General features: G+C 37.7%; 1 protein-coding gene across 3 annotated transcripts in view; it reads left to right on the top strand.

The window, feature by feature from the left end:
• Positions 1–16,922, top strand: part of LOC104363331 (muscular LMNA interacting protein) — a 116,677-nt gene that overhangs the window by 50,472 nt on the left and 49,283 nt on the right. The window contains exons 4-5 of one of the 3 annotated variants that reach the window (XM_042803278.1): positions 5,250–6,863; positions 12,413–12,484. In XM_042803278.1, the coding sequence (XP_042659212.1) occupies positions 5,250–6,863; positions 12,413–12,484 (1,686 nt within the window). The remainder of the gene's footprint in view (positions 1–5,249; positions 6,864–12,412; positions 12,485–16,922) is intronic. The other 2 variants (XM_042803280.1, XM_042803279.1) reach the window with 2 other exon arrangements.

Raw genomic sequence — 16,922 nt, 5'->3', positions numbered from 1 at the left:
TTTGATTCTGAAAATGAATAGGACTTTCTATCTTCTGTTGAAATAGTTGTGCTACTTTATTTTTCATCAAATTCAGTGTCAATTTATTATTGAGGAAATTGTGAATAAGAAATCCACTCTGGTTTAGGATTCACAGCATTATGAAATATTCATTTCTTCTGAGAAACTCCCAGTGAAATCAGTGAGAATTTTACCCAAGGAAGGAGTAAAGACATAGTTAAATCTACGTAGAGGAAGCAGCCTGTAACAGAATAATTGTTCTAGGCAAATACAAATTAACTTCAGCAATGTTCAGAATGCAGATTCTGTCAGACTTACTTGGGTGGTTTCTTAAAAAGCTATTACAAAAATTGGGTGGATTTTTTGTAAGACTGCAACAGGAAAATTCATATGCTATAGCTTTGTTAAGCTTTTGATTACTTGACAAGTAAACAGGGATTTGCTTGGTAAAGTAACAGAAAATACAGACTGCACAGAACAAGGAATTAAAGTCTAGCTTTACTAACTATTCACTTAAATGTGAAGAGAGGTAGTAATATGGGTAATGCATATCTCATCATTGTTCTTAATTCAGGTTTTCAAGGCTGTAAGTACTTCCTCAGTCTTCATTATCTATCTATCTATCTATCTATCTATCTATCTATCTATCTATCTATCTATCTATCTATCTATCTATCTATCTATCTATCTATCTATCTATCTATCTATCTATCTATCTATCTATCTATCTATCTATCTATCTCTATCGCTTCATAAGAAGGGGATGTTTTTCCTAAGCTACTTTTCACTGATGTTCTGATTCTTCTTTGGTGTTTCCTGAGGCATCACTCTTTCTGGCTTACTATCTAATGAAGTATCACCAGTTCAGAAATGAAGAAAATACACAAAAAGATTAAACGGATGCATTTTTATCTGTTGGCTGATTTCCTTTGTACAAGGTATTCCATATAGGGGTTATTTTGTCTGTTCTTGGATTATAAAGGCAGTATCATGTCACACTTAAGAGTTATTACATATAACATTATGTTCATTTAAAAGCATAATTAGACTATGGCTTTCCTGTCAGAGGTGAGAAAAACAAGGACCGACACTGGGGACCACTGTGTCGTACAGGGGATCACTCTAACTAAACCAGAGAGCTCCTACAGCTTAATTCATTTCTGACCTTGTTTAAATGAAAGAAAAAAAAAAAAAAAAAAAGAAAAGCATTGAAAAAATGGAAGCTTCTATTGTTCTTTGAGATGTAAACATCCTGAATGATGTTGGAAAATGCCATGCTATATTCAAAGTCTGAAAAAAAAAAAAAAAATCAGTTATCCTGGTCATATTTGGAAATTTTTAGTGATAGTTTACTGTTTATATATTGTGTGTGTGTGTATATATATATATTTATCTATCATGTTAAAGAGAGTCTAGCCATGCAAGAGAGAAGTAGACTGACTAGACTGACTCCTGACCTTGGCATCTTGCCCATTAGAATAAGGGGGATGTCTGTTCCCCTGAGTGCCAGGACATGAACTCAGCTTGGAGAAACTTCTTGACTCATGGTGGGAGTTCAGTAGCCAGAAGGCTTTTTTATCTAGTTAAAATGACTTGACATTCCTATGTCCAGTACATGTTATCTGGTTTGGCTCTTCCAGACAAATCAGTCAAGAGTCCCTACAAACTCCTGCCATCGCCAGGAAGAATGCACCTTCCTTGATGGGAGAAAGAGAACTGTTCTGAATGGCATCTATATTAATTGGGTCTCAGCTTGCAGTCTGGTTTACTGTGCTGTCTCCAGAGATTTTGTTAAGTTTTCTACACTCTCCAGTGCTTATTTCTGACTTTCTGGTTCTCAAATTGCAGGCTTGATAGGGAATTTACTTTACTTTTTTATATCTATAATCAAATTCTACTGAGATAAATCATGGTTAACTGGCCCAAGGACCAGTTCTACATCAATCCATATCTTCTCTCAGATGTGATTTTTGCTTTTTGGGCTCTCAGTTTGTCACACACTTCCTCTTTTCATGTTTGACCATCACATCACTCAGGACCTTGCTAGTATAAATAACTGAATTTTTTGTGCTCTTCCAAAACTATTTGATCTCACCAGAAAGACCACTTACCTTGTGTCCAGCTCAGCTCTGTCATTTCAAATGTGCTGAAGGTCTCCAGGGCAAGGCTCAGTACTAACACTATGACCTCTTTGATATTTCTGGGATTATCATCTACAAGGCACCTAGGTCTTTTCCAAGTTCCTTGATCCCTTTGTGCTAAGGTAACCTTGCCACCTATTTTAACTTTCTTTATATGTTTTTGGGAAATGTGTATCTGAGGTGCTCCTGAGAAGAGAAAAAGTCTTGCAGTTGAATCGCAGACCAATGGAACACAAATCTACTTTGGTGACTCACTTCCTCTGCACTAATCCAGTACAACTACAGAAGTGTTTCAAACCAGAAAAGAAACTGAGCAGAAAAAAAAGGCAAACAAGTTCCAAACAAATCAAGGGAAGTTATATCTCACCTCCTGGCACTGGTGAGGCTGCACTTGTAAAACCATGTTCGGTTTGGTGGCCACTCACTGTCAAATTCAAGAGATGTGAAGAATGGGGATCCAGCACAAAGCAATAAAGGTGGCTGGGAAACATGTGAGCTGACGATGAAGGAACTGGATTTGCTGAATCTCACCAAGAGGCAGCCAAGAAGGTATCTAGGAACAGCCCACAACTACTTGAAGGGCAGTTACAGAGATGACAGAGCTAAACTCTTCTCTGCAGTGGCAGGTGAGACAGCAATGGCTGTAAATCAAAGTGTGGGAGGTCCCAGGTGGAAATCAGCTTCCTCACTGGGAAGTGGTGCAGCACTGACACAGGCTGCCCAGGGGCTGCTGGAGCCACCTCTGCTAGGGGCTTTAGAGACTTGGTGAGACATGGCCACCACTGACCTGACCCACTGGGGTTGGGGAGAGCCCTGCTTTGAGTAGGAGGCTGGACTAGATGACCTCAAGAAGTCACTTCCAACCAACTTTGATTATGTAAATAAGAGGGTGATCAACTATAGATGTAGTTAACACCGTACTACAATAGCAAAATCTTTCCAGAAGACTTAAATAATAGCTCGCTTAGCTCAACATGTAAATATTCAGTGATGTTCAAACTGGAAGAAGACTACTGTAAAATATCTTTATAATATTTGCAGGAGCATATTTATCATCTGTTACCATGAACATTTTCCTAGCTGCTCATAAATCTTTCTGATCAGCTTCTGATTAATTAGAAGTCATTGCACATCCTGCTCTTTCAGTATGGAGTTTCATATTTGTTTCTCATTTTCTTTTATTCCGTTGTCTTTGTAAGGGAAATTTATCTATTCTATTTTGAAATATAAAGATTTCATTCCCCAGTTTTGCTTTGGTAGTTGATCAGCTTCCAGAACTCATTATTAAATTCAAGAAGCTTTTCCAAATTGTCAGGTGTATTACCATGCTGCTTTTTAACTTGCTAAATATTTTTATGTTTTGTGACATATTTAATAATTATTTTTCATAATGCTTACATATTGGCAAATTATTCTCAGTTTCCAGTATTTTTTCTTCTTCTTAATTAGAAGCTTTTTCAATATGAATCATAATTTCTTAGTCCAATACAATATATGGTACGATGATATCATGGATATTAATTTCTATATTCTAGTGTTTTCCCTGTATACATCCATTGGCTTTCCACTTTGAAATGGGACACCTTAGCACATTCATAGAATAAGGGGAAGTTAGTGCGGTTTAAAGGCATTCTGATAGTTGGTGTTTATTGCTATAAATTGAGTAATTGCCTTGGCATTTCTGAAGGTATTTTATACAGATATTGTCTTCAGTTTACAAGGCTTGCTATTTATACGATGTCATTCAGTAGGAAGAACTCACTTATTTTAAGTTATAAGGATTAATAAGGTTCTGATGTGCATGTTTAGCCCATATTTAGCCTTTTAGGTATAGTTTAGCCCTTAAAAACCTCTAAGTCTTGCTTTTCTGTCACAACTTCTTCCAGCATGTGCTTTCACTCCAAAACTGTTTGATTTGTTCTTATCTTTGTTTTGTGATGTATCAATACTGTATGACATAATCATCATCATCATCACAATTCTTCTCTTCTATGGGGAAGATATTTATATTAAAAAACATAATTCATAAGCTAAGCCACAGCCATGGGCAAGTTATATATGTAGGAACTGAATGGTATGACTGTCTTTTGTAGAATTGCATATTTTTTTTTCAGGATATCAAACAGTAGATAAATAGGTGTTCTTATATTTATGTGAATTTTGTAGGGATTGGAGTCAATTTTCCTGCTTTCAAATTGCTCAGTCAAAAGTTAGGTGATAATTTGTAGCCTTTTGATTTTACAGTTGACTTAGCTCAGTATTTCATACTGATATATTTTATTCATATTGTGTATACCCCAGTTTTTAATTTCAGCATTATAGTAACTTGGAAGATTTTGAGGGAATTTCTTTCTTTAAAGCATAAAACTGTATAAAATGTTGATAATATACTTGTATGTTCTAATTAGTTTTGACAAGTCCTAATTAGAATAGACCTAAGAAAAAAAGGCACTCATGAAAGAGCTTGTTACTGTTTTATTTGTGTATTGTAAGACTGTGGAGAAGGGGATAAAGACTCTTATATGCCTGCAAACTGTCAGATTCACTGCACTGCGAATGACAAGAAAAGTGAAAAACAAATTGGATGTCTGATTTAAGTCGTTACAAGCAAATTTCTTGTTCTGATATATCAAAGTGCTGCAGAAGGTGTTGTTTACTAAATGAGAAAATGAGTACTTGCTTTAAATCTTGTTTACAGAAAGGCTACTTTCCACTGAACTGGTAAAATAAGATGAGACAATATTGCAATTTTCTCACTTTCCGTTGTGTTTATACAGTGCGAATGGCATCACATGATCCTGGACACTAATGGCACAACTATCTCGTGACAAAATGAAAAATACAGTAGCTTTGAATATTGTTTATGTCAACAAAACAGACATCTCATAAAAATAAAGTAGTACATAACCTGCCTACACTCAGTCACCTCCCATGAGAGCCTTATCCATTAGGCTGTATCCCTGAGTTTAAGACAGACCTGTGCTTTTAACCCACAGAGCAGTACTAATGGCAACACTGTATGCATGACCACAGGACTGAAATGTGGGGTGCTTAAGAGTTCCACAGGTTCCACCTATACTAACATTTATGTTTTTCTTTTTTCTCCAGTTAATTTCTACTCTTTCCATCTCTGATCATCTTTCCTCTAAAACACCTGCTGTCCACTTAATTTCTCCGACTAATCAGAAAGTAGCGTGTGGTGCCATGGTTAACCTGAATCAAGCTTCTTCACTGGAAGACTCTCGTAGAAACTGGCAGTCAGCAACTGGGTTTTCTAAGCAAGATTCATCTATCTTCTTTCAGTCTGCTTGCCATAGTTCACCTCCCTCCATGTCTAAATTATCCTCTTCTGCATCAAACAATTGTTACTCCACTCCTCGATTGTATGATAACCTACAAACACCAAGTCTCTATACTCTTGGCTGTGATTGCAAAATGGGAGACCTCACCACATCCTTTGTTCCAGCAAAGAGCCCAAGTCTTTCCCCCAATCCTCTACATTCAGCTGAAATTCAAGGATCTTCAGCTCTGTCTTTATCCCCCAGTTCTTCCAAAAGATTGAATGCTTTATCTCTTGTCCCTGTACATATAATAACACATTCACTATCTCCCAGCCCTAAACCTTTGTCTCCACCCTCTCTTTATGGGTCCTCTTTGACCATATGTAGTATAAATGAGCCATGCACACAAATGTCACCTAGAGGAAATTTAGCAAAGTCAGGAGCCAGATCCCCTCTGCCAACCAGACTGACCCTCTTAACTGCTATTTTGAGATCAGGATCTTCTCAGCAGAGACCACTTTCACCTGCTTCTTGTCCCACATTTTCTTCTAGCTCCCTTAGTTCCTCAACACTTGCAATAGATCAAAAATCCAAAACAACTCCCCCAACCCCCAGGAAATCTGTTTCAAGCCCTCCTATAAGGCCAGATTCTCCCAGCAGAGGGGAATATTGGCTTTCAGGATGGGCTCAACATCTGCCTTTACACTCCAAGCCTCATCCCACACCTCGGGCGAGGTCCCTTTCTCCTAAAAAGCACCTGCCAGTCAGAACGTTTTCTCCAGACTTCCAAAGTCCTCTGTCATCCCCCATTTCCTCCCATAGAAAATCAATTGCCTCTCCAGGCTTGCAGTCTGCTCCTCTTCCTCCTTGTGCCCTTGCACACCCTACCTCTCCTTCTCCAGAAGGGTTGAGGTATGCTGCCTCCAGGTCCCGGGCACCTCAGAAGTCTCAGAGAGTACACACTTACTCACCCATCTTTACCTGTCGGTCATATCCTTTGCTTTCTTCTACCAGTCTTAGTGGCATACTCTCCTCCACCCTAGAAAAACACTCACCTCCTTCCCCAAGTCTTTTGCATTCAGCTTCTAGATCTATATCGGATTCATCCCAAACGTCTGTTCAGGAGATGAGTGCCTCCTCTCCTACCCCTTCAAGTGTCTCAAAGCAGCAGTCTCTCTCATGGATTCATTCTACTCCACTGGTTCCACAAACTGATAGTATTAATTCCCATTCACTGAAGCTTAATTCTTCATTGGTGCACACAAATTATAGATCTAATACCTCCTCTCCAAGACCTGAGCAATCTGCCACCTCATCAGTTTTAACATGCAGATCTCCTGTCTCAGACAAGTCACCAGGCACACTGCCATCAAGACCCAGAAAGCTGACTTCACCACAGTCTTTTTCCCTGTCTTCTGACCATGAAAACATCAAACCCAAGGTACTCTTGGTGCATGCTTATTTTCTAATAGTTCTTTGTCCTTGTAGAAAAAAAATGCGTTCTTGTTGCACAATGTGAGTAAAATAAATGAGCTGTGGAAAAAATGTTTAAAAAGGAACAGTTTTTGTATTGATAGTGAAGATAGCAAAGACTAAATTCTACCATATTAAATTTCTAGCAGTGTGTTCTGTATTATGGAGAAGATGCTGTAGGAATCTTTAGCATAAAAACAAAAGTCTTTATTTATGTGTAGGAGGAGATACTACTGAAGGTGGATTTGTGTCCAGTGGCTCTGATATACATTTGGTGCACTTTTTTTTGATGTTCACCTTTATCACTAGTGTGTCAAAAATAAACCATAAATCATGTTCTATCTACCCCATGCTGATGTAAACCCACGCGTATTCCCACTGAAAGTAACAGAAGTATGATGACCATAGGTGTGAGGCTGAGCTAGGAGCAACTTAATCTGATTGATGTGAACTGGCTGTTCCAGTGACAACTGATTCCCAAGCAGCTCTTCCTACCTGTGCTGCCCACACCCCAGGAGGTTGTATTCACCTTATCCACTCTGGCACCAGCCCAGAGGCATGACTGAGCTCAGCCTGAGCAAGGTATTTGGGGCCAAAAGCCAGAGAGAGAAGACAAGGACAGTATCCTGCTTCTCCCCTTTCTTTGCCACTTCTCTGATCTTGTTGTGATAGACAGAGAATGAGGGGGGAAAAAAGCCAAGCTTCCTCCAATATGAGCTACTGCAAATATGGCAGTCTCGCACATGATAGATCAGTCACACTCCTGCTGTTTGTCATCCACCCAAAGGCGGGGGAGCCCCAGGCAGAGTGAGAATAAGCAATGATGTCGATTGCTGCAGGAGGGCTTGGGAACCAGTCACACTTTAAACTTAAAGATAAATCTCAAGAATGGAAGGAGAATGAAAGGAAAGCTGATCAAAAAATATGAAGCAGGTAGGTGAAAATAAAAGGAACTGCTATGCAAAAAGGAAGAGCTGGTGGCAAGAGACATCAGAGCTGCAGAAGGCTTTCCAACCTCTTTTATCATATCTCTGCACTCAGTGCTTCCTTTGTGCCTCCTCTTGCTGGTATCTGAGCTCTGCCAATCACCGAAAGGCTATCATAGTTTATTGATTTATTTGTTCACAGCACAAAGTTACAGCCTGGTCTGCCAGATCAAGTTGTGTCAGATGTGTTCGTAACAGCTTGGCCATGGCAGGGGTGGCTTGAACTGCTTGGAAAATGTTAATTGAAAATGAGAGGTTTAAATCAGCACAAAATAGCAGTTGTCATGAATGGTTCTTCTAAAAATCAAACAACCCAAGAGGAACCATTGTGCTAAGAACAGCTGTACTGTGTTGCTACACCCTGTCAGTATTACTTAATGAAACAAAAAGAGAAATGAAATTGTAGAAATTCCAAGAAAAAAGCCCCTGAGACAAAGCTAGAAGGCGTGACTGAGCCTGCAGGTTGCAAAGCAGTTGCAGTTTCTGCTAGTCAGTACAATGAGCAGTGTGAGAGTCTGGTGGTAAGGAGTTCTCTGCTTGTGACGCAGAGCTATTGTCTGGGTTTATATTTACAGAGGTTATTATGCTCTTTCTATTTTCGTAACTGCCCCTTTTCCTGCTAATTCTGCTTTGTCATATGACATGATGACACTTTTGAAACTGCACCACAACCTCATGGAGACTGGGAGAGTGTCCACCAATTTAAGTGACTTGGCCCATTAGTCTGGTGCAATTTTCAATCACGGAGACAAAGGTGGCTCCCCTGGGGATGTGGAGGATCTGAAATCTCTAGATCAAATGTATCTGGGTGTTCAGTGCAGTAAAGGTCTTTTGTGGTTTTAAAATGTGAGGCTGAGACTTCATTTGCAGTTAATAATAGTGTGCATTCAACAACCTCCTTTTCTTCTGCTCTCATTCTTTCCATAACTAATTTACAGCAGAGCTCAATGAACTTTGCCGATGTGTTAACGGTATCAGCCTCTCTGCTAACACTCCAGCCTCGAATCTCAGTGTATTTCCAGAGAAAAAAGGAAAATATTGAGGAGAGACATTAACATCCTAAGCAGAATTTAGGTCTCTTTAGTACCCATCAGCTCAACTTTAGAACTAGAGAAAAAGCAGGTTGCTCCATCTGATGACTGTTGATGCATGACAAAATTTTTGCATGTATGGATGTGCAAAGTGAATACCAAGGGAAAAGCACATCACCTAGAAGTGCTTGACTTTGGCACGTGTAATTTTGCAACCTTCATGTTGCTTCAACAGTGGTTGAAGCAATGTTAAGATATGTATTAAACCACACTCATTAAACCAGAATTTTGACATTAGATGTAGTTTTTAGTATTCACATCAAATTGTTTCATTAGCATGATATCAAAGCAGTTATGCAAAAAAGATTCTTTAATGGAAATCATTTATATGTCTATGCCTATGCATGCACCAATTAATGCAAATCAAAGAATAACCTATGAACTTATTTAACTGTTTGCATTTGTATATATAAATACCTGTGCTTTCCCATGCTTTATATATTTATGTTTGTCAATGATTTAAAAATATGACTGTGTTGCAAAGTGAATATAAACATAAATCCACAGATCAGTGTGAAGTGTGAACTGTGGGTGACCACAGGAAATAAAAATCCTCTCCCTGGACTTTGCAGACACTTTAATAGTGTCCTCATGGATCTAATATAGCAAATGAACAGGAGGATGAAGTGAAGGCAGATAAAATTGCTGATTCTTCAGGAACAGATTAGAGCAAAAACTTCTGGCTGTTGTTTGAAAACTCTCTGCAGTGGTTTCATGTGGTATCATTCCTACATATTCTTTGATTTTTTCCTATCTGAATGTAGCACAGGAATGCATGTAGATCTACCCAGAACAGCTGGGGAACAAACTAGCTGTAGCAACATGGAGTTCAGCACAGCTGCAAAACCTACCACAAAGCAGGAAAGATTACTCATGATGAGTTCTACATTACCATGGTTAGTCACTGTTTTAAAGCCTTTATAGGTATGCGTCTAGCACGCTTTGCAATGCTCTGTGGTTTCCCTAGGTGATCATCTGAGCAAAAAAAAGTAGGACATTTTCCCCAAAACTCTCCAGGCTGATATTTGCCTGAGTTTTGATATTGGAGTTGGTTTGCTTCTGACTGGACCATGGTGCAAGCCAGCAGATGTAACTGGCCATGGCTGTTTAAAAATGCTGCTAGATTCCTATGAACCAGATTATTAAATGTATTTAAGCACTGAAGAATAATTTTGAGTGCATTACACTAATGTGTCAAGAAGCATATGCATATAGATGAGAAACTGAATTAAAGACTTTCCACTCAGACGCTGTGACAATAACACATTGCTCAGAGGTTCTGCAGTATCTGTAAGTGATAAAGCACATTAAAGCAGTATAAAAACTTTTACATTTTAAGAGTCTGGTATGTCTTTGTGTAGTTCATATAACAGTGCAGCTAGCTTCAAAGAGGTCACAGTATTCTCATATATGATGCCCATATCACATGTAAAAACATATGGACTAGTGAAGATGTTGCATTTTATTTACGTGTTTAGTTATATAATTTTATTGATTGAATATCAGTTATAAGCAAACAAGGATACATTCTGTGGATATGTCAATTATAATAGTTGGAATTTTAGTCTTTCACCTTACTTCAGTGAGCAGTATTTTATGTCTTATCCGCATAGAGATTTTATATATACATAAATATAAAATACACACATGTATAACAGAGTGTTGCTGTCTAAATGTTCAAAGGACAGCATTCAACTCATGTGACTTTTGATGTTTGAAAGTTAGATATCCAAGCACAACTTGTGCAATTCTATTATAGTTAATGGAGAAAATATGGTCTATTTACAGAATTATTTTATTTTACTTTTCTAGGTGCCTATTTGGGTGGAGATGAATTATCCTTTGGAAATGCCTATGACTATAAAAGACATTAGTTTTGACTGAAGCACCTAAATGGCAGACATCCAAGTTAGAATCACTAAATATCATATAAATTACTAGCCCCCCCCCCCCGCCGCCAAAAGAAAATAAGTGGGTTCCAGAATTTGCAGTCATCTGCTTTGTCAGACTGTTCATTTAATATGATTATTGTGATTATTGACTTCCTGAATGTCTGTCAGTCTCCAACTTCTGACTAATATGAGCAAAGTTGAAAGCAAATATAATGTTATGTATAGGAAGAATTAAAAGGTTGTGTCCTACAGTATTTCAAGATAGGTGTGAGGATGATATAAATTTCTCTTATCTGAATTAAAATTTCAGCCCTCTGCTGTCATTGAGAATTTTATTAGATATAAAGAAAAGAAAAAAGTGACAAAAAATGACCCAAAGTACAGCATGCTGCTCATCCCGTTATCTCATAAACACCAGTAGTCACTGCTGCAAACAGTACATTAAAAAATGTGAACTGATCAAGAAGTAACTTTATTTCTGGGTGACGATCAAAGAAATAATCGATCAATAACTTAAAACTCTATTATTATGTGAATTTATGATATTCTATTAGAATGTTGTTGAAAGGTAACAAAGTAGCGAATCCCTATTTAATTGTTAAAAAAGGAAAAAAAATCCAGCAGTCATGTGAATAAGAGTCCTAGCTCTTGAACTCATGTAAGTATAGAAGAATCACATCAATCACTTAAAAATTACTGAATTCAACTTCCATAATTACAAAGAAAATGTAGAAAGTATGGTTTCTAAAGAGTTAGAAATAACTGGGCAAGTTAATATATTCTAAAATATAAATTGTTTAAAAAGAATACTTTTTGAGGCTGATTTTAGAATATTTGTACTCAAACCCATGTGCTTTGTATGGTTTAGATTGTCAGTTCTGTATGCTTTGTTAGAATGTGAAAATTCCTACACTTGTTTTGAAATACTTTTTTGAGTGGTAGAGATTTTTATTTGGGAGATGAAAAGCAGTGGTATGACTTAAATGATTTACGCACTCACACAAGTAATTCACCATTTAAGGTTCCTAACCAGTCTCAATAAAGGCAGTCACAGAAATCCCTCTGACTTAGTGGTCCAGGACCTCACCACATAGCAGCATTTGTTGAGGTGCATGTACTGGCAGAAGTAGCTGTGCATTAACATATCAAATCACAAGCAAACTTGGAAAAAACTCACAGCCTCTCCTGATATATATTTAAGGATAATAGTCACCAGAAAGTGGTTAAAATCACTTTGGAATTTATAAGCTGTTATAGGGAATTCATAAAATCACTTTGGAATTTATAAGCTGTTACAGGTAATTCACTTTGTCTTACTTCATTCCTAAAAGCAAAATATGTACGTTACAACCCTTTAAAGTCTTAACAGAAACATTAGTTTTTATTTAAGTAATAGCTTTCTTAGGTAATACGTAAGCATTGTATTGTTGCAATGTGTCTGCAAGGCAATTGGAATAGTCTTTCATTCTGTTCTACCTTTCCCCTCTTCTCCCTCTCCCTCTTCTACTTGTTTTACTTCTCTTCCTGCTTTCTGGTTTACCCTTTTAGCAGTACAAGATCAAGACAAGCTACAAGGCATTTGCAGCAATCCCTACAAACACAGTACTTATGGAACAGAAGGTTAGTGCTTCATCAAAGACATGGGAATTGTGTTGTATATTTGAGACCATTCAACTTTATGTACATATTCTGACATTTCTGTGGGGGATATCACAGAATGTAAGCTCTGGTAATTAACTGCTCAGGATAATAATTCCAACCATTTTTCAGGGTCAACCACTTTCCACTGAAGATCAAAGCCTGCACTAATCTGCATTTCTGCAAATAAATTTACTAAAAAAAAAAAAAAAAAAAAAAGCATGTCCTAAAGGAATTGCCATTTATGGCAAGATCTCAGAGCCTGTTTTGTTATTGGAAAGTGTCTGGAGCACTGCTATTCTGGGACCTACCAATCAGTAGGTCTTGATCAGTTAATGATTATTCAATGGCTATGCTTATACTAGTCAATTTAACATCCCAAGATATGCAAATTTGACCAGCTGCATTGTTAAACTGTGAGAATGGTCCTGGCCATTGCACTGGCCTCTATTAACTACAGTTCTCCCAAACAACTTCCCTGAGTTCCTCAACAGTTAACATGGTCCAGGGGTCTGTTTCCAGTACATAGTTTGGAGTAACAATCATTTGCTGTAGAGTAGAATGATACATCCAAATAACAGTCTTTAGTTCAGTTATTTGCTACCAAAGACACAGACAACAAAGGTTGGGTTGTATTTAGATAATGCACCTTTGGAAGTCAATTGAAAATTTAAATTTTGCATGAAGGGTTCAAAGTACCTACTAATGTCTACTTATTAAATTTTTTTCCCAAATTAGTTTTGCACAAAAGAAAAACCCACTAAGTTTGACAAAAATTTCCTATGATGAGCAATGAGCTAAGCGTCTTATATGTTTAAAGGCATGCTTAATCACTTTGACATCCAGTTTATAGCTTTATCAGAAAAATCTTTCTGTGGACCTAGTTCAGGAACTTAGCCTCTGATTAATTTCTGTAAGATTAAGCATTCCTAACTACACACTTAAATATATATTCACATACATAGCTCAGTTGATTTCAGTAGGAATTTGCAGAGCTTGAAGACCTTTGAGGGGGTGAACTTAACTATGAAAAATTTTTAAGATGATAATTTTGCCCTTGAAATATTACTGATTGTGACCTAGTAGTTGTCAGTTAACTGCTATAAATAAGATTGATTTGTTTTTTCAAAAAAAAGGGACATTCTATTCTTTTCCAATGCTCTTTAATTATTTGCATAAAACCTGATATGTCTCTTCCTTAAATCTTGAATGCACTAATGAAGGCTATGTCTGCATTAGCATGCAATGTGGTCTAATAGAAATGTCTCTGTAGAGGAAAATAGCTGATGCAGGGAATCCTACACCCCTATGGAATGTATTTTGGGAGGGTTTTTTTTGGTCAGAGTGCCTGTTAGTGGCTTGAAGCATTTGGTGGATTCCTGAAATGCTACTATAGGGCTGACAGTGTAAAAAGCATCCAGTTTATACACTCTAAGACTGAACTACTCTGCAAACCAAGACAGGTAGGTGACTTTGAGCAGGGTATTCACTTTGAGAGCATACTCCTGATGTGAACTAGCTATCTGACTGCACAGAAGGAAGGAAATTCCTTTTGATATTTTTTTCTGATGCTCTCTGGGGCATTGACTCACAAGATGCGTGCTACTTATCCCCAACACATAAAATTGAATTGTACAATCTAATGCCAGTATCTGTAGAAAAAGTAATGACTTGAAAGATATCTGTGTTTAGGTACTTTTGTTTATTCACTGCTTTATTGAAAAAGCTAGCTTTGGTGTATACTTCAGTAGTGAAATCGCAGTCATGTAAAACTAATAAGAAATCAATTTTCTGCCACAGGGTTTGCTTTCAGAACAGGCTTTTGACTCCATTACTTTGTAAACTGTATGTTTCATCACAGCCTGACTATATGCTTTCTCTCATCTTGGGAATTTTGAACAACAATCTCTTAATGATTCATGCCAGCATCTAATTATAGCTCTCCTAAGGTAGTCCTGTTGTGTTAGCTGACATGCATTTGGAGTATGGATCTTAAAAAAGCATGGAGGAGTCACATGTCACACACAGACCCCACTGTACTGATCCTTAATATCAAAGTATTCTCCTCAAAAATATTGAGGAGGAAACCGGGAAGTAACTCATGCCACACCATTGAATGTAATCATGTTGCTCCCAGTTCATGGAATGCATTTTTGCACTGGATTAAAAAGAGAGAGATTCAAGACAAGAGGATTTTAACTACATAAGTGATGTTTTATTAAGATAATGGTTTCGTGGAGAAGTTTTCAAGTGGCTCTTTTTAGCAAGGAAGGCAGGCACGTAACATCTGCAGGGCACAGATATTACTGAGCTGAATGCATGATTAGGAATACATCATCTGCCTGAAGTGCTAAAGAAGTGTTTTGCTATGTGATTGAACTGGAAATGCATATTCTCAGAAGTCAACTTTTTCCATGGTGTGAGTAATTATATTACCTAATTTGAGTGGTCATGAGAAATAAGATTAGTCAGAACTGTGATGTGGGTGATCTTAATGGCAATTCATGTGCAGTATTAATTAGATCCCATGATAGAAAGCTGCCATCAATATGCCATGTAAGGTACAATGTTTTGTCTGCCTCTAAATTGTCTCCTTGTGTCTAACTTTGTCTCACATCATTTTTTTTCTTTAATGTGTGTGTAGATGTTTTAATTTCAGCCATAATTTTTCAGCTTCTTCTTATGAAGCCATTAGGCTATCATCATCTTAATGGTTTTTCTTAAACATGTTCTTATCCTCCAGTACTCTTACTGAAAGTGAGTTACTCAAATCTGTGCTCGTTAGCAGAGATGAAAAGGTTTATTGACTATATATATGTATACTTTGTCAACCCCAGAAGTGGCTTAATCTCATCAAATCCCAAACTGGCATGCTTTCCAGCTGTTTGAGCTTGTGTGAACCTCATGTTCCTCACACTACTTGTGTTCTGCTCAGAAAAAGCTCAATCAAGGATATATCTTGGAAGATTGGGCTGTAACTTCCTTCACGGCCAGAAGAACAAGAGCTTGTTTTTAACGGACTTATCCTCAGCATGGTCAGGCTCTGTCAGGAAGCAGCAGGAGTGGGCTGCTCCACAGGGAAAGTGAACCGGGAGCCTGGGTGACAGCAAGGCTGGCAGGACAGAGTCCTCAGCAGCAAGCACACAGCTCCACAGTGCCTGAGCAAGGAGAGCAGAGATGGTGGTAATGAGGTGGTGGTAACCGTGGTCAGTCAGTAGTGCAGTTGTAACCACACAGATTCATAGCAGTGAGGCAGGTCCACAGACCGTGATAATGAATTCTTCAGCCCAGCAGATGGTAGGATCCACTGGCTGGAAGAGGAAACTGGACAAGCTTAATGTAGACATAAGTCAAAAGTTTAACAGAAAGCATTAATTGACCATTAGAAAAAAGTTCCAGAGACTGAAATGGGCTCTCTATCACAGAAATTGCAAAATCAAGACAGGACACTTTTCTGACACATCATACAGTAATTCCAGGCAGTTCTGTGGTTTAAAGAAAAGGTCAGACTAGGTGATCACTGTGGTTCCTTCTGGCCTTATTAACATTGAGTTAGTGAGTCAACCCTCTACTGACACTCACTCTTGTATAGCTTCTACAGTTATATAGATGTGATTACAGTCTAATTCAAAATTCCATTCCTAATCAGATAGTATTAAAAAAGTAATGTATCTATTATTTAGAGATTGTATTTATCAAATATCTATAAAAATATCTTTCAGTCAGATAGTGATGAATAGTTTCATTCAGTTCAGTACAGAAAAATTCTTAAGTAGACAGTCTTTTAAACCAGATCTTACTTCACCTTCAAAATTATGTCATATTTAAGATGTAACTGTAAAACTGTTGGACACCTTGGAATTGAAAACCAAAAAAGTCTTCTCTTAACAATTCAGTGGTCTTTAGTCTACTGCAAGGTCTATGCAGTGACATTTGGATTTGCTGTGTTTGTCCAGATACACACCTCTTCTGCATGCTGATTGGGGTGAACATCCCTGGGCACCATTTTGATGGAAGGGAAACCAGGGCATGCAGACTTGGCGGGGGAGAGGCACTACAGATGTTCTCAGACTTCTTCCAGTCTGAACTGTGATGAAACCAGGATGATGGGGTGTGACATGAATCACACCTGCTCCACAGTCGAGGCTTATCCCACACTTACCAAGCCTTCTGAAAAGAATTAGGTATAGCTGGCTATGGATGGAAAAGGTGAAAATGAAAGCAATGTTGACTTATCTGGCTTGTATTTATCAACTAATTACAAGTAGAGAACTATAATTTCAATTTAAATAAATGTAGAAAAAAATCCATCTTGAAAAAATATTTTAGTTTTTTTTTTTTTTATTTTGTTTGTTTATGGTTGTTCTTCATGTTTTCTCTTGTCACAGTGCAATTTGGATAACTTCATGAGAGTCTAAAA

Source organism: Tyto alba, unplaced genomic scaffold (assembly GCF_018691265.1).
Source record: "Tyto alba isolate M040663 unplaced genomic scaffold, T.alba_DEE_v4.0 Super-Scaffold_40, whole genome shotgun sequence".
NCBI lineage: Eukaryota > Metazoa > Chordata > Aves > Strigiformes > Tytonidae > Tyto > Tyto alba.
Note: the sequence above shows the minus strand (reverse complement) of the source record. Positions and strands in the feature narration are given on the sequence as shown.